At 36.1% G+C, this 27635-nt stretch overlaps 1 protein-coding gene across 2 annotated transcripts; it reads left to right on the top strand.

Annotated features, from left to right (window-relative positions):
* Positions 1–546: 546 nt before the first annotated feature.
* Positions 547–20418, top strand: LOC149945703 (venom allergen 5-like). Of its 2 annotated transcripts, XM_090175513.1 has the most exons (8): positions 548–733; positions 1637–1680; positions 3851–4059; positions 7161–7236; positions 7327–7364; positions 9960–10085; positions 12653–12759; positions 20306–20418. In XM_090175513.1, exons 3-8 carry the CDS (start codon positions 3853–3855, stop codon positions 20355–20357), a joined length of 606 nt encoding a protein of 201 aa, XP_090031639.1. In that variant the 5' UTR covers positions 548–733; positions 1637–1680; positions 3851–3852; the 3' UTR covers positions 20358–20418. The 2 variants fall into 2 exon arrangements, with proteins under 2 accessions (XP_090031640.1, XP_090031639.1); XM_090175514.1 differs by lacking the exon at positions 1637–1680 and having other exon boundaries at positions 547–733.
* The last annotated feature ends 7217 nt before the right edge of the window (positions 20419–27635 follow it).

Genomic DNA, 27635 nt, shown 5'->3' on the forward strand with positions numbered 1-27635 from the left:
ACATTATAATGATCTTGTGACCAGTGTTGAAACCTCCCACCTAAGCTCTTTTCTTAAATGTGATTTACTGCGTATTTCACGTCCACTGTTTTCTAAAAATTCTACCTTTTCTATTGACTTGATATAGATGTTTGGCATAATTTATGTTTAACGATTATACGCAATTTTTCACAAAGCAATCACCCAAAACCAAAATTTTAAATTTTGATTACGAATTATTATTATAAACCCAATGAATTGAAATATTTAATTTCTAACTAAATTGAGAGTTTAATAAAAGTCATAAAATTAAACCGACAAAATAAAAGTGTCTGTTTTCTGGTCAATTAACAATGAAAGCCGTTATTTGAAATGATTAAACAACGCATCCCAGGTGTTTCGCCGTGGCTACAGTTGACAGGATAGATTGTGAGGGGAAAGAATACCATTATTTTATATTTTTCTTCCAATAGGCAAATAATATTTGTAGTTTTCTAAAGCATTCATCCTCAATGCGAACAAAGCGTAATTAGTCTAAGTATTAAAAGGAACGTCATCCGCCTTGTGTTAATGGATTGTACATTATCTGCAGGCGCGCCACGTCATGAGTTCTACGTCGTTAGTGAGGCGTAGCACTTTCAAACGATAAGTTGAAGCTAAAGTAACGATTAAATCGTATCTAAATAAGAGTCTTTATGTGCCTTGGGTATTAGCTTAGCTGATTATTATTATTATTATTATTATTATTATATTGGTAAGACAAAATTTTTTATCTTATGATTTTTTAAATCTTAATATTTTTGTCTGTTCCATTCATGTAGGATGTTAGGTAAACGTATAAATTTCGACGATCTTGTTTTGCTGCTAAATGTAAAATGGTTAAACAGCAATTTAAAGATAAGGTTTTGAATAAGATGAGTTAAACACAACTATAGATGTATTAAAGTAGAAAGGAGGTGCAATCTAGATGTTAGTTGTAATTTATGAATTAAAAGGAAAATTCACAAACTAAGCTCATGGATAAATTCTGGCAGACTAAAATAAAAACTTTCCAAAACACTATCTAGCTCCATCAAATTGGATATCCAACTTTTTTGATATATCGAAAGATAGGACAGTAGACTTAGGGTCCTGTGTGTAGAAAGTAGTTGAATACATCTTTACGAAATAAAGGAAAAAGCTTCGTTAGATTTGCAAATATAGTTTTATTATACCTAGTTATAGTACCACAAGGTATATTAAAACTATATACGCAAATCTAACGAAGCTTTTTCCTTTATTTCGTAAAGATGTATTCAACTACTTTCTACACACAGGACCCAAAGTCTACTGTCCTATCTTTTGATATATCAAAAAAAAATTGGATATCCATATTGATGGAACTAGATAGTGTTTTGGAAAGTTTTTATTTTTGTCTGCCAGAATTTATCCAAGGGAGGTATGAGCTTAGTTTGTGACATTTTCCTTAATTGGCAAATTCAAAACGAAGGACATTCTGTTGAATCTTCTTTAAATGAAATTGGCAAAATGTACGGTCTTTCCTAGTTGCATAAAGCATTGTTCATAAACGCCTCTCGGTTTAACTTCAATTTTATTGGAAATGCATTTAGCGAGGCATTTAGGCTTTCACTGCATATTTTTATTTAATTTATTTCAGCAATCCTCGTGGTACGACTGCCTGATGCTTTCGTAATTATAAAGGTACGTGTTTAGGCCTCAAGGTATACTAGTACTTTTTAACGAAGCGATTATTTTTTGATGGCTCGCTTTTCTGGACCTTAAAATGATTTTGAAGCGTGTATTATTTTCTGAATTAATCGTATGTGTATTTAAGACTTTTCTGGACCTTAAAATGATTTTGCAGCGTGTATTATTTTCTCAATTAACCGTATGTGCATTTAAGACTTTTCTGGACCTTAAAATGATTTTGAAGCGTGTATTATTTTCTAAATTAATCGTATGTGCATTTAAGACTTTTCTGGACCCTAAAATGATTTTGAAGCGTGTATCATTTTCTGAATTAATCGTATGTGCATTTAAGACTTTATAATAAAATTTTATAATCGTTATGGCTTAATATTTTACATTGAGACCAAAACTATTTAAAATCATGAACCTTTCTTTTGCTATATTTCTGGTAATTTAAGTCTCTAAAAGAAGCGTATTTTTGTATATAGCGTAAATCAGAAGCCTCTAAAAGTCGGTGCATCGTTTAAATGTACCCTCGGTCCGGAGGCATGCACGGGCCTTTATAATAACGTAGGCAACGGCCTAACATATTAATATTTGGATAGCAGAACCAACGGACAAAACAATTATCCTTGTTCATTTTAATGTTAGCTTATAGATTGCTAAGTTGACATCTTATTTGTTGAAATTGCTTTTGGAGAACAAGTGTAACCTTATTCACTCTGAAAAGGCATTTTTGGGGTTTATATAAAGATCTCAAAAGGCAATTCATATATGTATACAGGGTGTCCACTAAGACAAGATCCAGGACGAATATCTCAGAAACCGTTTTCTCTAGGAATTTAAATTTTTTATATTAAGTAGCTCGTGCAGGGGGCCAAAGAGATAACCTCGATGACCTTGAACCATATTTATAAGGTCATTCAAAAATCATCTCGAGAACCGTTAGATTTAGAAAGTTGTTCCTCATCAAATTTTATTTCTAAATATCTTTGAAGCGACCTAATTTTAACCCTTGGGAGCCTAAACATTTCACGCTAAAAACAGGCTGGTTATCATGTTAAACTGGCTACACGAAAGTTATTATGAATCGGACAGAACTTATGTTATGTTCACTAATTTTTTTAATTAAGGGAATTTTTTCTTTGGCAATTTAAATAAGAAAAATTTGATTGACATTGAAGAATGTTTTCAAGGTCATTCATAAATCATCTCGAGAACAGCTGGAGATACAAACTTGGTTCCAATTAGAAAGCGGCTCGTCAACAAATTTTATGTTCAAATAACTTAAAAATTTGACACCGAAAACGAGACTTGAAGACCATCTCGTTTTCGGTTGTAAATTCAAAAAACTGTATCACGCGTAAAAATATATTTTATTAAGATATTAAATAGAAAATATATTAACGACTAAATCATAATCAAAATACTCATCTGAAAATTTACCAATCAACCGAATATATATTGGAAAGGCGTCCGGTAGTTTTCTCTTGAATGGGAATAAGACTTTCGATTTCTATTAACTGGGTACCAAATTTGAATATATTTATGTGGTTGTTAATACATTTTACACCCGTAATTTCTTCCAACTCACAACTTAAAGGTCACGTAACTTACAAAAGTAAGCACCTGACGAACTAAATACCTATTTGAAAAACGTTTGCGCTAGAGTCAAATTACTTCCGACGCCCAAAAATTTGCAGAATTATCTTACTGTTACATAAAATCATTCCGATATTTCCAAACATAAGATAAATCTTTGAAGATATTTTATGAATTATCGAGCGTGCGAAATATTCCAAAAATTAGAATCCAAACGGAAGTTTATTTTAAATGTAAGATGAGATATCCCTACGTGGAATTAAACGATAAATATATCGGAAATTAAAACTGCTTTATTGGAAATCATTGTCAAATTCAAATGTGCAGTTGATTCCAACGAAACCAATACCACTCATTTTCACAAATAGAGACGGGGTAACTTCGATAACGATTTCTTTAAATGTAATGAAGCAGCAATTCTATTGTATTTAAAATCCGAAACAGTGTAACAAACTACTATAATATTAAATAAAATATGCCTTTCTAAATTTAGTTTAAAACAATCAAAACTAAGTTAGAAATTGAATTTTAATGGTTTTCATCTAAGCATATCATGGAAATATCTCTAACAATTTTGCAGAAATGAATTACGGGGAATTGCTAGTAATTGTGGGAACATTTTGTACGATGACTCACGGCAAGCCACCAAAATGTACCGTGGAAAGCGTTTCTCAATCGAACCAAAATGATATTATAAAGAAACACAACTCGATCAGGATGAAAGTGGCCAAAGGAGATGCCGTTGGCGACGACGGAAATCTGCCACCTGCCACAAATATGGGAAATCTGGTAGGACTAAAACTAAATAAAATTCCAACTATGTATATTTATCTTAATTTTAATGGGCCCTAAACAGTCCAAGAGTTGTAATACGGTCCTGTTGACTTCCCGGGGTGTTGGGGTTTTTCTCTTGAAACTCGTAAGGGCTTTGACGCACTGATAGATGTTACCCTTTGTTTAGGGGTCCTATCTTCACCTCCGACTGTGGTCGGGTAGAGGCCGTATAATGAGTCTCGAATCGCCGCCTTGCTGGCCCTCTGCCGTAGTTAATAACCAGCTCTGCAGCTCTCCGAATGCGGCACTGCAGCCCTTGCTCTCCCGCCTTTTGGGTTCTGACTGGATCATCCGGTAGCATGTAACGACTTTTTATGGTCATTATTTAAAGTAATTAAACACTTGAAATACATTTAAAATTTAAGTTGTAAATGTATTTTAAGCCTATTTGAAAGAGAGAGAGAGGTTTGGGCAAAGACCGTAGGGGGGGCCATCAAGTATTCTTCGAGCTTCCAAGTTACTAGATTTCTTCTCGTGGTGAAATCTCTTTGTGTATATATTTTCGCGGTTAGGATTCCTGGAAGGGGTTTACCCACGCCTTAAAAATGTGTCTTGTGAGTGTATGTAGAAATTGTGTAAATTTCCATGTCTTTGTTCGGGACAAAAAGTGAGAAGCGTGGTCACTGGCGTCAGGAATCTGTGGTCAGTCGGCCAGTAATCCGAACTTTAGCGCGCCTAAAAACTAAACAGAAGAAGTAGAGAACGAAGTAGCCACTCGACGAGTAAGCAGCTCAAATTCGATGTCTTGAGTGATCTAAAAATCGACAATGTCCGTGTGCGGGTTTTCAATATTGTAACTTGAAAAGTCGTTACCGAATAGAATATTTAATTCGAGTTCGCGACGTAAACTCAAGAAATGTGTAGCGCCATTAGCGTTAGCCGTCACCACACCAACACCAATTTATTGAGGTCGTGACCATCAATGGACTTCCAAAAACTAAGGCTGGAGCCATCGAAACAAAACGATGAGTAGCAACTTAATTGTGGCGGGAAACCGTGTTGTATTTTAAGCGCACTAACTAGTACCTCGAAGGAGTGATATCGCTCAGTAAGGAGGTTACGTTAATTAACGTACTGTTAATTATATACATCTCCATAAGGAGCTCTGTATTTAGTCAGAATTCCATAAGGAACTATTAAACGTAATTATCTAGTTTTAATTAGTGACGCAATTAAGGGTTAACCCATAAATGTAATGTAATTTAATGACTATTGGCCATAGAACGTAAGATAACAAAGAATTATCCCTGGGGGTTAGTTTATAAGTTAGTTTAGTTTTAAAAGGATTAATTGGTTAGGGCTGTAGGATTTGTTTATTTTGTATTTTCTTTTTCATTAAGGAAATTATATCTTTATATTAAAACTTGAGTTTAATTCTTAAACTTAAAAATCCTCTGCGTTTTAATTTCATTCATTATTTTAAATAGTTTATTCTTTGCAAAAAGCAAACAATGCCTAGTAAGTTGGTCGCTCGAGATAATTATCGCTTGGGCAACCATAGTATTGTTGCAAGCAGACGTCCCGGCGGGGAAGAGGGGCCTGGGCCCCGTGTGCTCGCTGTCTCGCAGGGAAGGGGGGCTTTAACCAAGAGTGCCCGCTCTTTCGGGGGGAAGGGGGGCTTGAACCCACTGTGCCTGCTGTCCCGTTAGGAAGGGGGCCTTGGGCCCAGTGTGCCAGCTGTCTCGGGGGGTAGGGGGCTGGGACCCAGTGTGGCTGCTGTCCGGTTAGAAAGGGGGCCTTCGGCCCAGTGTGCCCGCTGTCTCGGGGGGAAGAAGGGCTTGTACCCAGTGTGCTAGCTGTCTCGGGGAGAGGGGTCTTGAACCCCGTGTGGCTGCTGTTCCATTAGGAAGGGGGCCTTGGCCCAGTGTGCCCGCTGTCTCGGGGGGAAGGGGGCTTGGACCCATTGTGCCTGCTGTCCTTTCCCATATTTGCACATAAATATACATAATTCTGTAAATTGTCTAAATTGCTCTTCTAAATGTTTGAAACTTGAAAGAGTTCCTTAAATTAAATATTTAGATATAATAATTGATGACAAACTAAAATGGGACCACAATGTAAAAAGCCTGGCCCAAAAGTTAAGGGTGTGTTTACGAAAATTTTACGAATTATGAAACTTATTATCGATGAAATGGATAAAGAATGTATATTTCGCGTTGGTATTTTCAATCTTGTCTTATAGAATTATAGGGTGGGGAGGATCATTTAGTACCTATATTGAAAAATTAGAAATACTACCAAGATAAATTTTGAGTGTGTCTTAAACGAGATAATCTTGAATGGAATATGGATTTGTATCGAGATTTTAAAGTGTTCAACGTAAAACAAATATATACAAAAATAATTTTGGTTCATATAACCTTAAAAATACGAAGTACTTTTGTTCCTCCTAACAGAAGATAAAATACTAGAAACATAACAAATTTAAATTCGATTGGGGACAAATGCTGAATAGTCTCGGTAAAATCACGTACTTTATTTAAGTCCCAAAATATAAAATTAAATTGATAAAAACATTAAAAATATACAACCGTAAAATATATTGTCAACCTGATTAATTTTGGAATTGATAACTTAAATAATATTATGAACTTTAATTTTTTATAAGACTGCATGCCGACTTCGACTAACATTTTTTTATTTTTTTATTTTCTGTACTTTAAGTAAAATTTAAATGGTGAATGTGAATAGTCTTCGACCACGCACGATCAATTTCGCTCATGTGACCAATGGGAAGATGCATTAATAACATAAAATAAATTAAATAACTAAATAATCAATAGAAAATAAAAAAAAAGAGCAACAAAAATTGAATTAGTAATGTTCACTATCAATTGGAGTTAGCATTTTTGAGTTTCGTGATACAAGCTAACACCCAATCCCAATATTATAAAAATCAAATATTAACTTGAAAAGAGCACAGTTAACTTAGGAGCATAGCTTTAATTATAGAAAAATTGCTAAATTAAACTGTCTCGCAGAGTCATATTAATTTATCTTCACTGTTTTACTTATATCTTACTTACATTTAAAACAACAAGGTGCTTTTAATCTAGACGTGGAACGATGATCTGGCTAAAGCGGCTGGAGAATTGGCTGCTAAATGTGAAGTCAAATATCACATTTCTTCAGGTGAAGGGTCTCATTATTTAAATGTACAAATTAAGTTTATTTCTCTAAATATTTATTAAATTAGGAATTGTTTTTACGCTTTACTTTCAGTTAAACCTTTTGGATTAGTTGGCCAAAATTTATTTTACGTAAGTTTAAAATTTTATTAACTTTAATTACAGTATGAATGCCAAATTTCAACACTCCAATAAACAATTTCAAGGTCGAGATGGCCGTTTTCAAGAAAAAGTTCGCTCTCATTAGGCGTGATTTTTTCTGCTGTCTTAATTATTTAATTTTATTAATTCACAACGGAGTGTGTAGTTTCAGACCACCAGCGAGATTCGAACCCATGACTTCCGCGCTGCCGACTTTTGATCGAAACGCTGTTTGCCAACAACAGTGACAGGCCACATGTCAATAAAAAAACCTGATTTTAAAAATTGCGCTATTGCCGGTTGTAGTGCCGTCTATTCGCGACCTAAAGCTATCACTAAGACTTCGAAAACTTAATAGGTATCGTGTAAGTAGTAAAAGGTCTTTAAATGGTGAGCACCCACGCACATTAGGGAACCATGAAGGATAAAATAAAATAATAAACTATATTTTTGAACTTCACTACAATTAAACACTGTTTTGTGTTTATTCAATAGTAACATAGGGAAATAACGAATCCAGATTTGGATATTTTAATCTAGTTTGCCACTGTATCCTAGGCGCTACCTCGGCAGAGCGTCGATAATATATGTGATCATTAAAAATACGTTTTATATTTCTAATGAATTTTCCTAAATTAATTCATATTTTTCTGCCTCAAAAGTGTATATTTTCTAGGACAATGTTCTTAGTGCGCTGCATTTGGGGCCTACGTTTTTTATAGGGGCCCCCAAGCCAAACCGTCCGCAACAACGAGTGAGTGGTCCTTGGCATAAGGATTAAGGGAGGCATTTCCCCATTTGAGAATGAGAATTGCTTAATTTTTAAATCAATTGGTTGTTTCTTACCTTTGCTAAGGTGCAAACATCTATCCGTCCTCGTAAATTCGTTGATTTCGCTCTTTTTCAGCCCTTTATCTGCATAATCTAGAGCTACTTGGAAAATAAAACGTCAAAGAAAAAAATGTAGGAACTTGTCTGGCGATTTTATCTGAAAAGTCTAATTTGTCTTGAAGACACTTAATTGTTTATTATTAGGTTTCAGTTTACTATCGACAGAAACACTTTCAAAGAATATTGAATGAATATCGCCCATTACAAAATTAATAATAACCCGAAATGGGATTATTATAGAAGAGGCCATTAAGAAATATAACATTTCTGATATAAATGACTTAACGGTTTGCTTAAAGAAATTGTTATTTTGGATTCGAACTGATCTTTCATAAGATTTCGTTACTTATGAAAACCATCAGACTTTTTTGTCAAAATTCACTAACTTGTAAGTATAACGATAACCAAAAGACTCATCACTGTTACATAATTATTACTCCTCTTAAAAATTGTCAAACCGTGCAACAATTTGTTATTGCATTATTAATTACAAATCAGTTTAAAGGAAAGCATTAACTGATTGGGATCTGCCAAGGAACAGATCTTGAGAAATCAATAAACGAAAAAGATCGAATTATTTTGGCAATTTTTGGAATAAATTTAAAAGCTTTTGTGTTGGCTCTCCTTTTTGCAAAATAATCATTAATTTTTAAAAATCTTATTTCTAAAAGTTAAAATTAAAGCGAAAACTAACTAGCTTAACTTAAATCTCTGGTGTATTTAATCAAGTTCTGGTTTTAACATTTTTTCTGTACTTTATGTAAAATAATGATTTGCCATTAGTACACTGAACCTTCTGTTGTCTGTTACACAACGATACTAAAGTTCCTAATATTAATTTTAATGGTCTAGGGACTACACCATTATGCTTTATCTACGAAACGCTGAAGGTAAATGTGTAAACAATGCAGTGCGCAATAAGACTGTTTACAATCGAACAAGTTTTATAGTGCGGGATTAGGCAATTTTTAATTTAATTAATTTACCTTTGGTTTTTAAACAATTTATTTCCGTTAATTTTGCCAATTTAAATAAGATGCATTTCTCTAAGACAAATTATACTTTTGTACAACATATGAAATTACCGAACAGGTTATGAAATATGCTTTTTCTCTATTAATAGTTATTTAAATTTAATCTATTTTAGAGTGTTTATTTGATATGTCAGAAAATAAACGTATCTTATAAAAACTTGATGATTACGACATCGGTTTGTCAGGTCAGAATTAAAAATGATTTTTAAATACATACATTTTTAACATTTGAAGAAAGATGTTTATCAGTTTGCGAAAAGGAGAACAAACTCAATGGCCATTATTCTCAATATATTTTGTCTTTTGAAATAATTTCCAAGCTACCCTTCAAACTGAATTGAAAGTTTTTTCCATTTAAATTTCGGGACAATGACTATGTTAAAGCGATTTCTAACGTTGCAGCCAATCGACATCACACCCTAACAGAAAGCCCCTTCCCGATCAGGACGGTTTCTTATTGGCCCACTAAACCCTACATCTTATGACGCGATTGAAGCTCTGTACAAAGGCTCTTTCCTTCGTTCGTTTCGCGCCCGGGCAAAACTCGGCCATGGGCCCATGCATCGTCTCAAGATTGTTTTTGAACTTCGAAAGAATGGCAATTTTAATGTAATTTTTTGCTGTTCAATTGAAAATAAATTCTTTGTAATTTACCATCTAGAGCTCAAATAAACTGGCAACTTGTAATTATGATAAAGCCATTCAATATTGGTACCAGGAGATTCGAAGTTTTAGATACTCGCCAAACCAATCTATCGATTTAAGATCTGTTGGACATTTTACCCAAGTAAGGCCATTTGTTTTCACACAAACAAATTTTTAAGGGATTGGGAAGATTTATGTTTTTTATCTCGAATTCTCACCCGATTAATTGTTTTTATTTAAAATTTACTAAGGTTGACTAAATCATTAATATTTAGATAAAAATGATTTTTTTGTTATTTTCTAAAAGCAGGGTTTTTATTAATCATGCTGGATTAAAATCAAAATTTAGTTGTGAAAACTTTTTTATTTTATTTAATGACACATTAAAAGTAATTAAAATATTTTCAATAATTTTATTGAGAAATTTTTATATTTCATAATAATTATGGTAAAAATCAGCTATGCTAATACTAAAGGTACCACCTAAGGCCTAAGTCATCAAGCAACTTTTGCAATGCGAAGAAGGGTGGTGACAAGCCCTTCATGCCACGCGAGCCAACAGCTGCCTACACTAACTATTACCGTTAACCTCTACAAGTTTTTATGGAAGGGAAAACCGAAGAGCTCGGTGGAAAACCCCTTTAACCAGTGAGGAGATAACTTGCAAACTCAACTCAAAAGTATTTGGTCCGAGTTTTCAGCCAGTGCCACAAGCTGGGATCGAACCCAGCTCCTATTAACTGAAATAATGAACAAGTTTTAAGTTTTCGTTCTGATAAAAACATTAATAAGTAAAATTACTGCGTATTAAATCGGATGAAAAGTTAATCGGGCCGGTTAGTTTTAGTTTCAATAGAAACAAATATTTCTTTCTAGCAATATTTACAAATCATTGAAAACACCGTAAAAACCTCGTTGTTGAAGAGTGGGCTGCTGGAGTGATTAGCGCTTTCGCCTCGCAGCAAGAGGAGCCTGGTTTGATCCCAACTTGTGGCACTGGGTTAAAACTCGGAACAACTCTTTATGCGTTGAGTTTAGAAGTTCTCTCCCCATTGGTTAAAGGGGTTTTCTCCCTAGTTCTACGGTTTTTCCTTCCCAAAAAAACTTTGAGAGGTTAATGTTAATAGTAAGTGTAAGGGAGCTGTTGGCCCGCGTGGCTAACAGGGCTAGCCACCGCCTATTCACCTGTTTAAAGCTATAAAAACTGCTGGATGATTTGGGACTAAGGTGGTGCCTTTGGTATTAGAAAAGCTAATTATTATTATGATCCAAAACAGCTCCTTGGGTCGTTACATTAAGTAACTATCAGAAAAACTACCAATTGCCCAGCAAACACAGAGAGTCCCCAGGATATCCCCTTTTGGTCTTAATATCCCTGCCAGCATATGTAACATAATAACTCAAAAGTATGCTTTAAAAGCATTTTCTTAAATGAAACCTTGTTTTGACGTTAATAACGTCACTTCCAGCTCCGTGATGAAATAAGCGTCATCGGCTTAATTGATGGGAATCTAAAGTTAATAAAGAATTCCTCACCCGTTACTGACTTAAGCAACCAATAGTTTAGCTCGTGCATCGCCATCACGTGATTTCGTTTCCATGGTAACCAATTAAATAGCATTGAATGTTCGGTGTGAAACAAGGTCTGATAGAATTGTTTCTACGGAAATGATTAACAGAAGCATATTTATGGGAAATTGTGACATGGTTCTAGGTAACGTTCAAATATGGATAATGAAAATATAGACACGCATTCTTCTATGGTAGACATGTCCTAGATCTCCGTGACCAAAATAAAAGCTTACAAAGGTACGCTATACACAATAGTAGTAACCAAACGGCCGAATGACTCTTTTCTTACCTATTGCACGTTGAAATGTCAATAATAATAAATATCCAAATGAAATTAGCTCGCGTTACTTGGACGTCATAGCACTGAATATTAAACTGAATGTTAATTAAATACTTAACATCGTATCTATGTGAAATCTACCTTACATGTAATGTGTAACTTATTTCTCACTGAAAAAAGTTAGTTTTAATATCTCTAGTATGTCACTATAACATCCTTTGGACATTGAACATCCAGCATTTTTAAATCTACTGGATCTCCTAACCTATGACATAGTGAATAACTATAATTTATATCAAACCTGGACATATTGATATCCTACAGACATCATAAATGACCAAGATAATTACCTATGGATATCCAATGGGCATATTTGTGTTTAATGGGTGAAGATTAAAATTTATTTCCTCATTGATTATAAGACCACTATATCACCTAATAACATTCAAAGCTATAACTATTTTAAATAGTACTGAGATTATAACCAATCCGTAAACATTTTAAGATATTTGGATATGGAAAAAGCAAAGGGGACGTCATTAGAAACTAACATTTATCTATCTTGCCAACGATAAAATAATTTAGTTTGGCCCTAATAAGATAATTAGTTCATTTTAAGGCTGTTTACAAATTAAGAGTATTAAATAATTAAAATTTTCATAAAACCACTATTAAATATAAATATAAAAATATATATATATTCAATTTAGTATATATATATATATATATACTAAATTTTACAGGTTACAATTCTGTATTGCTCATAAACTATTATTTACGAGAAATGTGGTGTTGGATTTTAATTGAAACTTGGGCTTGAGTGCCAAACTGTTGTAACACTTAACTTTCCTCTACAGATTGTTTGGGCAACCACAACTGCTGTTGGTTGTGGATGTTCTATTAGCAACGGAATAGTTGCCAATAGAATGTATAATTACTTGGTCGTTTGCAACTACGGACCCGCGTACGTATCATTCTTTATAATCTCATTAATTTTCTAATAATTAAGTTTTGAAGAAGAACCTTTACTTTATGGAATCACGTCGGTGCCCTTTTTAAATATAAGTTGCTTTTGACACCTCGTGGATTATTGTACGGTAATACAAGACAGATTGAACCAATGCACAAAATTGAACTCGTGATAAAAAAAGTTGTTTTTGAACCATAGAAACCGATATTTTATTTTAAAAGCCTTTTTTCGTAAGTTTCGAAAATTTTACCTCAACTTATATTTTCACCTCTATCGAATTGATAACAAGGAAAAGAATTTCACAATATTTTGTTGTTTAATGTAAAAAATCGGTCATATCTTAGAACTTTAGTCCTTTTGTAAGTTAAGGTTGAACAGTAAAAACTGTTTTTAAAATCTAACAATTTTACTTTCACGATATTTTGCAAATAATTCAATCGCTACATTGGGTGGTCACAGTTCAAAAGAAATTTAATAAATTTTACTTCCTCTCCGTTCGCTGTCGATGAATTTAGAGATCAAGATAAAATGTCAGAAATCTGTATAAAAACTATACTGGAGATACAGGGTCATCGCGGAAATTTTAAGTTTGGAGGGAGGATTAACTATACCGGGGGATATTGTTTTGTGCAATTTCACCGTTTTCTGCACATTTTTTCACCAATTGCGAAACATTATTAATTCACCACTAGGTGCTAGTTCAAAACTTCCAATTTGAAAGTTGTAGCCGGTCATTTTGCAGTGAATAACGATACTTGTAAAATTAATAAGTTGGTCAAACCAAATTATACTCTTTGACGCGACAAAAATCAAAAAATGATATATGCCTATGTCGAAGTAATTAGACATATTAATAGTGTTCAAAATAGGTAGGCATTTTTTTTTAAATCGAGTTATTTTAATTTATACGAATAAGGTGTACAGATCGTTTTACAAATGTGTGTCAAATATTCCACCATCGGCAGCAACGCAGGCTTGAGCATGGACAATCAAGTTCGCAAACACACGCTCAATAATTTCCGGTGAGAAGTATGGTTCTTTGAATAAGTTCCTCTCGGTTTTCAATCGGCGTGACGTACACGTTTTCCTTAATGAAACCCCACATGAAAAAATCCAGTGGCGTTGGGTCAGGTGACCTTGGTGGCCCACGTATTAGACCATTTCTTCTTATCCGACGTTGAGCAATTCGTTATCTAGGAAGGCAGTTACTTGTAGAGCAAAACATCGCTACCATCCATAAAGAGGAACGCTTCACCATGGACATATTGATGGAGACAGTAAAAGACGGTTTGAATTTAGCTCCACGTTTTGTTTCCTGACGAACGTCGTTTCCGAGAGATGGGCCGTTTAAGAAACAAAACACGCATCTTTGAACGACTTCAATCCAGATTGAGGTGTCACACACCATCATCAGGTTCAATTGAATCAATTGGAACGTAAAACTATTTGGGTTGGACTTCTTGGTAACAAAATGTTTGTTCCCGTTTGTCTGCCAAGAAACTTCAACGGTCAGGGCTATTTGCATTTTTTACAAAACGAACTTAGTAACGTATTCAACGATCTTCATTTGGCAGAAAAACGCGGGTTATGGGTTCGCCAAAGGTGGCACCCCACCCCATTTCGCTCGACAAGTAAATGCCTTCCTGGATAAAGAAGTTCCTCAATAGTGGATAGGAAGAAATGGTCCAATACGTAGGCCACTAAGGTCAACTGTGGGGTTTCATTAAAGAAAACGTGTACGCCCCGCCGATTGAAACCATAAAGGAACTTACTCAAAGAATCATCAGTGCCTAACGAGAAGTCACACCGGTGCGTTTGCGGACTAGAAATATGTCTAATTACTGTTACTTACGCATATTTAATTTAAAATTTTTGTCGAGTCAGAAAGTGTAATTTGGGTTGACCACTTGTCAATTTACCAAGTCTCATTATTCACTGAAAAATAGGTATTTTTCCTTGAATAAAAATTTTTAAAAGGTTTTCGATGAAGGGCTACAACTGTCATTTTGAAAGTTTTGATCTAGCACCTAGTGGTGAAAAAATAATTTTTCACAATTGGTGCGGTGAAATTTCACAAAACAACGTTCCCCGGTATGGAACGCCAAAAGTGTCACAAGCAACACTTTTGGACATGTCAAAAGTTTTTGACTAGTGCTTTTCCATCACCATTCATTGGCTTTTAATTTACCGAATCCCATCGAAGTTGCAACGTTTCCACCAATAAAACAGTGACAATTTAACCTCATTATTAATTCAACCATTAGGAATTGGCTGCTTCATTTGGGCGTACCTGGGGAGGAGTCACGGTTTTACTTGACTCGACACAATTTATACATGTCAAAATCAATTTTAGACATGTCAAAACTTCATTTCGACTAGTGCTTTTCGTTTTGACTAGACAATTTCTTCACGCATCGTGATTGGACTAGAGGTTTTTAACGGTAACTGGACAGAAATAGTATTAACATAATTATTGAAAAACGCCATTCTATTGGTTTATCAAAATTTATACAAAGCCTTTATTGGCCTATACGTGTCACGTGAAATAATTTAGTTACCTCCTTAAAAAATTTCATGCCTTTATCCCCTCCTCCGACAAATTGAACATGTCAAAAACTTTCTGACTAGTTAGTCGAGTACGCCAAAAGTGTCTCAATTCCCGTATAGAAATCTAACGCGAGCCGAAAGTGTCACAATACAACAGTTTTCGACTAGTCGAAACTTTTATACACGTCCAAAATACGAGTCACGTCAAGAATTCGGCACTAGTTCGGAAATGTGTCGCTTAAAAACGTTTTTGACTAGTCTCGAAATGTCGCGACTAAATCTGCGACGCCTTTCAACCAATCACGATATTGGAAATTCAAACTACCCAATCGCGAGTGATGTAAATTTTTCGCTAGTGATGTAAATTTCTGTCGCTTAGCTCGCCAAAAGTGTCTCAATACAACAGTTTTCGACTAGTCGGAACTTTTATACATGTCCAAAATTCGAGTCACGTCAAGAATTCGGCACTAGTTCGGAAATGTGTCGCTTAAATACGTTTTTGACTAGTATCGAAATGTCGCGACTAAATCTGCGATGCCTTTCATCCAATCACGATATTGGAAATTCAATATACCCAATCGCGAGTGATGTAAATTTTTCGCTAGTGATGTAAATTTCTGTCGCTTAGCTCGCCAAAAGTGTCTCAATACAACGGAACGAGACATGTCAAAAACGTTTTCACTAGGCTCGATCTCAACGATTAAATCTGCGATGGATGTATTGTTTCTTTATTATTTCCGTTTATTCTCCGATAAATCGGCGACTACGTCTTCTGCTGCTACGTCAGTATATCGTTTTTGGTAGCAGACGATTCCTTTAATTTATAGACAGAATAACATAAATAATAGTGACAGGATTGGCAACTTCATAGACAAAAAGGATTTATGACGTAGCTTTGAATAATATTGCAAAATAAACTTGGCAGTATCTAGTACGAGAAGGCTGCGTCGGAATTAAGATTCATTAATTTTTTATGAGACGGTTTCGAAACTGAAAATAGAAATGGTGCGTCAAATCTCAATAAGATATTTTAGCAAAGGATCCTTTCAACGTGTTAGATTTTAGAAATCGAGCTTTTTAAACAACATGTTTAAATTATTTCAACTGTGTTTTTAAGACTGGCAAAATAAATGCTGCATTCCAATTTCTGTTAGATATTTTGAAGACCGGAGGTGGTTTGTGTAAAACCAAATGAGTAGAAATCTTCTAGCGATGTTTTGTACTCAGGCATTATAAGCAAAGAGCATAGAAAGTGCCTGAACTAGAGATCACAGTAGGGATCGGCCAATGAATTGGTCGCCCCAGAGGATGGCACTCTGAAGAGCTCATACCAATTATACCTTACATGGAGTACCGAGGAGAAAAGTGTCTTCGGTACGGAAGTATTAGATTACTAGGTAAAGTTATACGCGCTGCCGAAGAATAACACGCCGCGAAATGTCAGAATTGCTAGCAGACGAATTGTACATGGAAATTTCTTAAAATTATTGTTATTAAATTACGATAAACACATTTGATGGGACTAATTGTAAGAAAATGGTAGTGGTGTCGCTTTGGTTATGAAAATCTTATATTTATCGCCATTCTACAACATGCTCTCTAAGGAGGAATGTCAGGCGAAAAATACTTACTGATAATGCAAATTACCTTCCAGTATTTATAGTGGCGGGAGCATAGTTGGAAATAATTATGTATTGTTGCTAAAATGAGCATATTTTGGGGAAGTTTAAGTTGTTTGCTAGTATTTATAGTTTATTTCAACACGAGCGGATAAATCTGCGATGCAACTCCTCTATGTTTGGCCACGCAGAGTACAGTTGAGAACGAGACGCGTCGGAAAAATTGTTATGTCTAATTGGACGAAACTAACCCGTTGTTTACGTTTTGTCAATGGTTTTAAATTACCTTTTCTAAAGTGGGGAAATTTCAAAATTTCGTTATTATTTTTCGAACATAAACTACTTAAATTAACACAAAATATCTTAATATTTATCCCTGCTTAGGCTTACAACTAATAAAACGTTGTTAGTAATTACACTGTATTCAACCTTAGAGCAAGCAGAACACTGCTCAGACGAATGTGCTTTATCATCTGCTAGTTCGTTTCTCTTGTTCTTTTTGCTCGGGAAGACTAATTTCGTTACCATTATGCCACCAGGGTTAGACATAAGGCACTAAAATAAATGCTCTGACTACTAACATTAATCGAAATCTGGGGGGCTTACTAGTCAATTTGACTATTGAAAAATTTATCTTAATATTCATAACTTATGGCAAATATGGTGTATCATAAATCCATCATCCATCAATCACATTTTATTTTAAAACAATTACATCATGTAACTCAACTGATAATGAACTCCTATTTTAATTCTGACGGGTAAACCAAAATGTCGGCTACCCCATTTTACCCCACTATTCAGTGACTACTAAAATAAATTAAGAAAGTAGGCTCACCAGTAAGGCGGACTACTAAAAAAATATCCGTATATCCAACACTACATGCCACTTGCGTGGGCAGAGTTTTCAGAAGTGTTCAACGTAATTTAAAACCATTGACAAGACAATTGAATAAAATTCGTCTGCTAGCAATTCTGACTTTTCGTGTTATTTTTCGGCAGCTCGTAGAACTTTACCTAACAATCTAATACTTCCGTACCGAAGACGCTATTCTCCTCAGTACTCCATGCAAGTTAAAATTAGTTTGACTATCTTGATATCCAAATATTTCGACTTAAGAAATCGTATTATCAAAGTACAGACCCGTATCCTGAGCTCCTCGGAGTGCCATCCTCTGTGGGGATGAATTTATTGGCCGATCCCAACTGTGATCTCTAGTTCACGCACTCTTTGCTTATATTGCCTGAGTACACAACATCGCTTGAAGATTTCTACTCATAGGTAACTAGAAGGCTGCCGTGTAACTGGCAAATGCACCAAACGCCGTGGCAGACGATCGCCAGATCTCAGCCAATCAGAGCTCAAAGAGTGGTTCTGCCAATAATTTAATGTCACCAGAGAGAATGACGTCACCTAGCTCCCGCGATAGTAGCCGAACCAAAGAGGATTATTATCCTCCTTGGCGGAACCACTCAACGGCCGAAGGTTCAAAACGAACTGGCGACAAGCTCGGCCGTGGGCAGTAGCATTCTAGTAACCTATGAGATTTCTATGCTATTTCCAGTTTCGAAACCGTCTAATAAAAAAAATAATGAATCTCAATTCTGACTTAGCCTTCTCGTTCTGCCAAGTTTACTTTGCAATATCATTCGAAGCCTACGTCTTAAATCCTTCTTGTTTATGAAGTTGCCAATCCTATCACTATTATTTATGTTATTCTTTCTTTAAATTAAAGGATTCTTCTGTTATCAAAAACGATATACTGACGTAGCAGCAGAAGACGTAGTCGCAGATTTATCGGATAATAAACGGAAATAATAAAGAAACAATACATCCATCGCAGATTTAATCGTTGAGATCGAGCCTAGTGAAAACGTTTTTGACATGTCTTGTTCCGTTGTATTGAGACACTTTTGGCGAGCTAAGCGACAGAAATTTACATCACTCGCGATTAAGTAGTTTGAATTTTCACCATGGTGATTGGTTGAGAGTCATCGCAGATATAGTCGCGACATTTCGAGACTAGTCAAAAACGTTTTTAAGCGACACATTTCCGAACTAGTGCCGAATTCTTGACGTGACTCGTATTTTGGACATGTATAAAAGTTTCAACTAGTCGAAAACTGTTGTATTGAAACATTTTTGGCGAGCTAAGCGGCCGAAATTTACATCACGATTGAAAAATTTACATCACTCGCGATTGGGTAGTTTGAATTTCCAATATCGTGATTGGTTGAAAGGCGTCGCAGATTTAGTCGCGACATTTCGAGACTAGTCAAAAACGTTTTTAAGCGACACATTTCCGAACTAGTGCCGAATTCTTGACGTGACTCGTATTTTGGACATGTATAAAAGTTTCGACTAGTCGAAAACTGTTGTGTTGAGACACTTTTGGCGAGCTAAGCAACAGAAATTTACATCACTCGCGATTGGGTAGTTTGAATTTCCACCCTGGTGATTGGTCGAAAGGCGTCGTGGATTTAGTCACGACATTTCGAGACTAGTCAAAAACGTTTTTAAGCGACACATTTCCGAACTAGTGCCGCATTCTTCACGTGACTCGTATTTTGGACGTGTATAAAAGTTTCGACTAGTCGAAAACTGTTGTATTGTGACACTTTCGGTTCGCGTTAGATTTCTATACGGGAATTGAGACACTTTTGGCGTACTCGACTACAGTTTTTAACTAGTCAGAAAGTTTTTGACATGTTCAATTTGTCGGAGGAGGGGATAAAGGCATGAATTTTTTAAGGAGGTAACTAAATTATTTCACGTGACACGTATAGGCCAATAAAGGCTTTGTTTAAATTTTGATAAACCAATAAAATTTCGTTTTTCAATAATTATGTTAATAATATTTCTGTACAGTTACCGTTAAAAACCTCTAGTCCAATCACGATGCGTGAAGAAATTGTCTAGTCAAAACGAAAAGCACTAGTCGAAATGAAGTTTTGACATGTCTAAAATTGATTTTGACATGTATAAATTGTGTCGAGTCAAGTAAAAACGTGACTCCTCCCCAGGTACGCCCAAATGAAGCAGTCAATTTCTAATGGTTGAATTAATAATGAGGTTAAATTGTCACTGTTTTATTGGTGGAAACGTTGCAACTTCGATGGAATTTGGTAAATTAAAAGCCAATGAATGGTGATGGAAAAGCACTAGTCAAAAACTTTTAACATGTCCAAAAGTGTTGCTTGTGACACTTTTGGCGTTCCATACCCCGGTATAGTTTATTGACCCTCCAATTTTAATATTTCCAGCTTTACACGTTTCAGTTGTTCAATTAGCCCTAAATAAATTCTTTAAATCATAAATAAAGATGTCTTCGTCAGATTGAGTTTTTAAGTTTCTGGTATTTCATTTCTTTCAGTGGAAATGTATTTGGCGAAAGCGTGTATACTACAAAGGATGAAAAGCAATAAAAGATTTTTATTTGAAATAAAATGTAAAGAGATCTCTCAATAAATATTAATAAAATTGTTCTTTGCTCCAAGAAAGGTTTCCCTAATCATACAAACATTTTTCTAAATTGAACGATCATAGAAAAGCTGCTTCTGAATTTTCTGCAAGAATAAATAAAGCATTGCAATGAGAGGTTAAGCTGACAAAGCCTTCGTGGCATCGTACCGAGTGACATCCCTCATCGTTATCTTGTACAAAGTGACATTTACCTACAGATATTCTTCTTATCGATATAGTAACAAATGACTTTGCCTTTAGAAATATACTAATTAAAGACATGCAATTAGTGACATTGTAACTTTTGTTTTCTCTTTTAGTGATATCGCACCTAATGACATCTAACTTAGTAACATCCTATCTAGTGACATCCCTCTTACGGACATCGAACCTAGTGGCATTGCACTTAGTAACATTGCTAGTAATGACATCTTCTTAGTGATATTCCCAACATATATTTCGTACACAATGACATCTCCCATATTATCTGACACTGTATAACTAGTACCTGACAACATCCACTTCGAGACATTCTCCTTTGTAAAATAACTTTAGTTGCATCATATTAAATGACATTACATAAAAAAATATCCACCTCAAATCTCATTTTGCATTTTGCATGAAAAACCACGTACGGACAAAATCCTTATTTGATTCGGATGCCTTCTTTGCTTTTCCAAAACGTTGTTGTAAAATTCCGAACAATGAACATAAGTGTAAAATTGTAAATACATCGTTAAGTCAAAGCTATTTACCCTTAGGAGTACGCCCATATCGTATCTGCATACATCATCTTAAAATAATTACCGTATTTTAAAAAGATATCTCCCCAAATAAACCCAGATAATGACCGTTATAATGTGCCAGATGTGATTAAAAAGGGTTTGTTTTATAAACTTCAAAATGTTCTTTAAAACATAAATCGACTTATATCTACGAAGGAAGAAAAACAACTGTGGGAATACTGATGTTAAGCTAGATTATATGGGATAACCCTGATAGGATGCTACTGATTTAACCGATATTAAACCTCTTAGATCAGATTTGCTGTTATTATTAGACATATATTTGGTATTTCACATTTAGTCAGATATTATTTGGTATTACAATTTTTGGACAGATATAATTATATATTCCTTTTTTAAAGCAGGGAATCATCGGTTAAACACTTTCTAAGCCAAACGATTTGGGTATTAAACGATTTGAGTGGTATTGCACTCTAAGAAAGTTTTTCCTAGTATTTCAATTGATTAGAGAGGTTCACTTGAATTATAGTCAAAGACGAAGCGAAGATTGTTTGAGGGGGAAATGAACTTTTCCTCATTTGAGGCCAATGGGGAGTGCTAGTGAAAGATTATTGAGATAAATCCTAAGTTTCAGTGTAATTTTTGTTAAGAAATGTTTCTTACAATTTGATATTTTATTATTTCATTGAGATTATTTGCGATTACTATAGAGATCGAGGTGTTTATAAGGTTAAAGAAATATTTACGGCAATATTAAAGATTTTTATTCTCTAAGTTTTCATTTTTCTTTGAAAAGAGAAAAATATCTTTTTAGAAAGTTGTTTCAACTTCTGATGGATCCATTCTTGGATCTTACAGATAAAAGTGTCACCCATCTAATCAACTACACAAATCAAAATGAAATTAATTAAATTTGACGTTGAAAAATATGCCTTAAATATTATTAAGTCGTACAATATCATACGAGTCTAAGGTTTCGAAGAAAAACATTTCCAATCATTTACATTTCTATAAAAAATTCCCTTTTTTCAAGCAAACGGTAATGAATCTTACCTATTGAGCAAGATTATTGGACTAGAGCTCTAGCTGAAGGTGAAAGTTGTTTTGAAACCATAAACTCTTTTATTAGATATTCAGAGGATGATGAAAACAGTTTTGCACGGTGATAAATTTGGTTTGATAATAGAACACGTTGAACTAACCGGGCCATGTTTCAGAACCAAAATACATGTTGTTTCAAAAACGAACAAATGAAAGAAATATGAATAAAATAGGCACCCGGGTAGCAAAATCTCGTTTTTTAACCGTTTTTAAACGGTTGATAATAAGCTGTAAGGTAAACGTTGATAGTACATAGCGCGATGACCGGTGATTAGACGTGTTTTGTAACGTATAATAAAACGTTAATATATATACAAAGAATAACCAATTATCAACGCTATTACCATAAACGTATTTGAAACGTTTATAACCCAACGTATTGAATACGTTACAACAACGTATTTAAAACGTTTTCTTTACTAAATATCTACGTTTTAAATCACGTTTAATTAACAATTTTATCTACCGTTTAATTAAAAATTTTGTCTACCGTTTAATTAACCATTTTATCTACGTATAATTATAACTAAAATTATCCGCGTTGAAATGAATCCTATCCGTTTAGTTTGTAATGCCAGTTTCTAAATAAAAAGACCAGTATGCCTTAGTGTTATGTCTTAACTTTGTTTGAAATAACTCAAAACTATCACACAAGTTAAATTAAGAACATAGTAAAGTTTAATAACTGAAGAGATAACAACAATGTGGTGAATCCTTGTTCCCGCGTGCCGTCTGCCCGACTACCTCTACCTTCTAGCGCCCTCATGCGGCCAATTGATTAACTATAGCTATACAGTGCTTACATATACAACAATTACCCTTTTTGTTAATTTTTTAAACAGTTTTCGGTATAAAAAAGTCACTTTTGAGTTAAACTAAATTTCATTGATGAGACGTCTCGGGGGGCGTCTATCACGTCGGAGGTTGTACCGTGGTAATGAAGGGGGCGCACCAGCAGCATTTGGCGCTTGAATCGCTCGTGGGTAATCATCATCAGTGTCATCAGAATCAGTGTCATTCAATGTGCCACCATCATAGCGTTTGAAATGGGCCACGTTTCGCGTTATACGGCGATCTTTATTCTGAGCAGTGATCATAGTTCCTTTCACTTGAGTGATTGTCATCGGCTTAGGATCAAATTTTGTTGTCAATCGGTGTCGTTTTTCTTGTTTCACGAGCACCGAATCACCAACCTTCAAATGTGATTGCTGAGCTCGTCGTTTTTGATCAGTATAGATCTTGGCTTTTTCCTTTTTAGTAGCGTCTTTTTCTCGGAGGGTTTTGGTATTTGGTACCATCGTAGGTACACGAGCGTCAGGTATTTTTGACCGAATTGATCGACCAAAGAGTAATTCTGCCGGGGCAACTTCCGTGGTGGAATGTGGGTTTAACGATAGTTCAAAAGGAATGTGTGAATGTCGCTCTTCCAATCAGTGCCTTCCACGCGAGACGTTTGGAGAACCTTACCCAATGATCGCATAAAACGTTCAACCATCCCATTGGCTTGGGGCCATCTCGGCGTTATCTTCTTATGACGGAAACCTATTTCTCTTGAAAAGTTGGAGAATTCGTGGCCATTGTACGGTGGACCGTTGTCTGTTTTGCACACTTCTGGTATGCCAAAGGTCGCGAAGGTTTTAAGTAATATGGGATGAGCAGCCACGAAAGATGTCGACGAGACTCGTTCGACGACTGGAAATCGGGAATATTCGTCAGTCATTACAAGTAGATAGCTTGCGTCAGGTAACGGACCGTGATAATCAAGAGATATACATTGCCAAGCATAATTTGGTAGTTCAGAAGGGACCAGAGGCGCAACTGGAGGTGAAGTTCCGGTGATTTGACATGGCAAACAATTTCGAATCATTTTCTCAATTCTTTCGTCGATACCTGGAAACCAAACTTTTTTACGAACCATCGACTTGGTTTTAACTATCCCTTGATGCCCTTCGTGAGCGAGTCTCAAGATACGATCCTGGAGCGGAGGAGCGATGACCAGTTTCTGATCCTTAAGCATTACTCCATTTTTCTCATTTAGCTGGTTCCTGACTTTCATCAGTGCCACCAGGAATTCAATATCAATTCCAGCCGTTTTCCTAGCTGTAGATACATCCCAGCAATTAGTTTGGATATATTTCAACGCAAGTTGCATGGTGTTATCCGTAGTGTTTACTTTAAGGATGTCGTCTATGGTTAAGCCGTGTGGCGTTGTGAGAGCGCACACTTGTGAAACAAAATTTTCGGCAACCATACTGAGGCGCAGAGGTTTGGTGGCGTCAACTTCGATAGGATGGCGCGAAAGAAAGTCCGCAGGATTATCACAACCCTTCCGATACTGTACTTGAAAATCATAACGCTGTAGACGGAGACCCCAACGCTCTATTCCAACGCTTTGTGGTCGGTGATCGCTGTAAACTTTGCGCCGAATAGATATAAGCGGAAGTGTTCCACTCCCCAAACTAGAGCGAGCGCCTCCTTTTCAACCTGAGAATACCGTGTCTCTACATCTGTGAGTGCTTTGCTTGCATAGGAAACAATAGACACGTTCCCGTCGGAATCTTCCTGTGACAAGATTGCGCCAAGTCCAACAGGGCTGGCGTCCACTGTCAGATATGTACTTAACTCCGGATTGAAATACCTAAGGATTGGGTTATTCGTAATAGCTTTCTTAGCCGCATTGAAGGCTGACTCTTCCTAGCTGGTCCACCGAAATAATGTCTTTTTCCTGGTAAGTAATCGAAGGGGCTCAACGATGGTGGTCAAGTTAGGAATGTAGCGAGAGCAGTAGTTGAGCATTCCGAGAAAACTCCGGACATCCTTGGCGCAAGTTGGCGGCGACGCATCGCAAAGGCTTTAACTTTCCGATCTTCGGGGGCGCATCCGTTTTGGCCAAATGTGTGGCCGAAGAACGTTATACTTGTTTTTCCAAATTCACACTTTCGTTTATTGAGGGTAAATCCATACTCTTTCAAAAGATTTAAAACTTGTTTTAGAGCCGAATCGTGCTCTTCTGGGGTCACTCCAAAGACGATGAGGTCGTCACTTACATTTTCGGCATTCTCGATATCGCTGATAACTTGTTCGATTACATTTTGGAAAATCTCGGCGGCTGAACAAACTCCAAAGTTCAAACGCTTATACCGGTATAGCCCTTTGTGGGTCGAAAATGTAGTAATGCTTCGGCTATCACGATGAAGCTCCAGTTGGTGATAGCCATTTTTAAGATCAATTTTGGAAAAATATTTAGCGCCACAGAGTTTGATAAAGATATCTTCGAATGTCGGCGTGACGTGTCTTTCTCGAGCAATTGCTTTATTGGAACAGCGCATGTCGATGCATAATCGAAGTGCACCCGGCTTATCAGCTTTAGGGCGAGGGACAAGACCCGGTGGAGATACCCAAGGTGTTGGTCCAGTAGCTGTTTCAATCACATCTTGGTCCACGGGAGACTGGAACTCCACTTCGAGCGGTTTCCGCATGTGTAAAGGTATACGTCGATGACGTTGAGCCACTGGCTTAACCGTTGGATTGATGTGCAATTTAACTTGCAAATTTTTCATTTTACCGATGCCAATGAAAAGCTCTTTGTATTCCTCAAAAATATGAGAATCAGCGTTAATTGTGTTAATCGTTTGCAAAAGGTGAAGATCTGAGCTAGTTGTATAGCTTAATACTGGTACAGGTTGTCCGTGTCTGGAATTCATGACATAAACATCTGCTTTAAGACGTGTGGTGTTAAACTGAAGGGTAGCTTCGAACTTGCCATCTAATTTCAAGGGCACATCAGAGCCATAAGTGAAAACTCTCTTAGATGTGTTCTTAAGGTTCAGCAGTGGGCCTATTTTCAGAAAACTTGCTTTAGGTAAAAGGTTGATATCAGCTCCAGAATCAATGAGGCACGTAACAACGGTGTCATTAATTTTTATATCGACCTGAGGTCTACCACTAGGTGACGTGGACAGCGTAGACAACGTAAACGTAGAAGAATCTGAATCACTACTCTCTTTTGTGCGAGTGTTCGACTTTAACTCGGTACTGCTGACGGTGGAGCATTTTTTCTCGGCTTTAGTCTTATCCCACCTGTTAGCATTGTGTCTACGGCGACCATTTCGGTTACGACCTCGATTGTCGTTTTTGTTGCCCTGATTATTACCGCTAGCATCCGAATGTTTTTTCTTCCCGCACAGTTTTCCGTAGTGGCCCTTAAGACCGCAAAAATGACAATGCCTGTTTTTCGCTGGACATTCGCCATCGTGTGGGTATGGATTGCCACAATTGTAACAGGAACGGGAAAAATGTCCAGATTGAGTTTGTACTCTGTTCACGATAGGGTGTGATATTGAATTAGTCGCGTGCGGTGTATGAAGTTTCAGTGACTGTATTTGTTTCTCCATCGAAGCGGCATGGGCATCTGCCAAGGACAAAGATCGAGCTAAATCAAGTAGACCAGTTAACGTGAGGGTTGGATCACGAAGAGCTCGGCGTCGAAGAGAGGAGGATCGGCAAGTTTGTATTATATGCGCTTTAATTTCAGCATCCAAATCAGTAAACGAGCAGTCGGTAGCTAATATACGTAAACGTGTGCAATAATCATCTATTGCCTCATTTTCATTTTGTACGGCTTGCCGAAATACAAATATAGCGTGATTGACATTTACCAACGGCGTAAAATACTTGTTGAGTGCCGCTTTAGCCTTTGCATATTCCGCAGCAGTGCCAGTATCAGGCAATGTATCAAAAATATCGCATACCTCTTCTCCAGCATAGTGCAATAGGGCTGCACGTTTCACGGAATCGTCGTTGACAGCCACTACGATGAGAAAACGCTCAAAACGAGTGAGCCACTTCTTCCAACGAAGACCAACGTTAAGCGGCTCCGAGTGGACCGAAAACGGGGGAAAGGTTTGCAGGGCGAACGCCATTAAAATAGCGAGACGGACCAAGGCTTCAACGTGAGAAAAGAGAAATAACTTCTAAGTAAAATGCCGTATCGTAAATGAGGTGAAAAGAATCTCCGTCGCCAGTGTTATGTCTTAACTTTGTTTGAAATAACTCAAAACTATCACACAAGTTAAATTAAGAACATAGTAAAGTTTAATAACTGAAGAGATAACAACAATGTGGTGAATCCTTGTTCCCGCGTGCCGTCTGCCCGACTACCTCTACCTTCTAGCGCCCTCATGCGGCCAATTGATTAACTATAGCTATACAGTGCTTACATATACAACACTTAGAAAGAACTTTATTTTTATTTACAAAAAATATTTTTTCTTACAATATTTTCATAATCAGGTAATTTAAATGACTAACTTGTAACTCCCAAAGAGTTAAACGTTATGTAACAACTTTAAGCAAAGAAGTTGTTGACGGAGTTCAATTACGAATATTTCTACT

Source organism: Leiobunum rupestre, chromosome 5 (assembly GCF_980474605.1).
Source record: "Leiobunum rupestre chromosome 5, qqLeiRupe1.1.hap1, whole genome shotgun sequence".
Taxonomy (NCBI): Eukaryota; Metazoa; Arthropoda; class Arachnida; order Opiliones; family Sclerosomatidae; genus Leiobunum; species Leiobunum rupestre.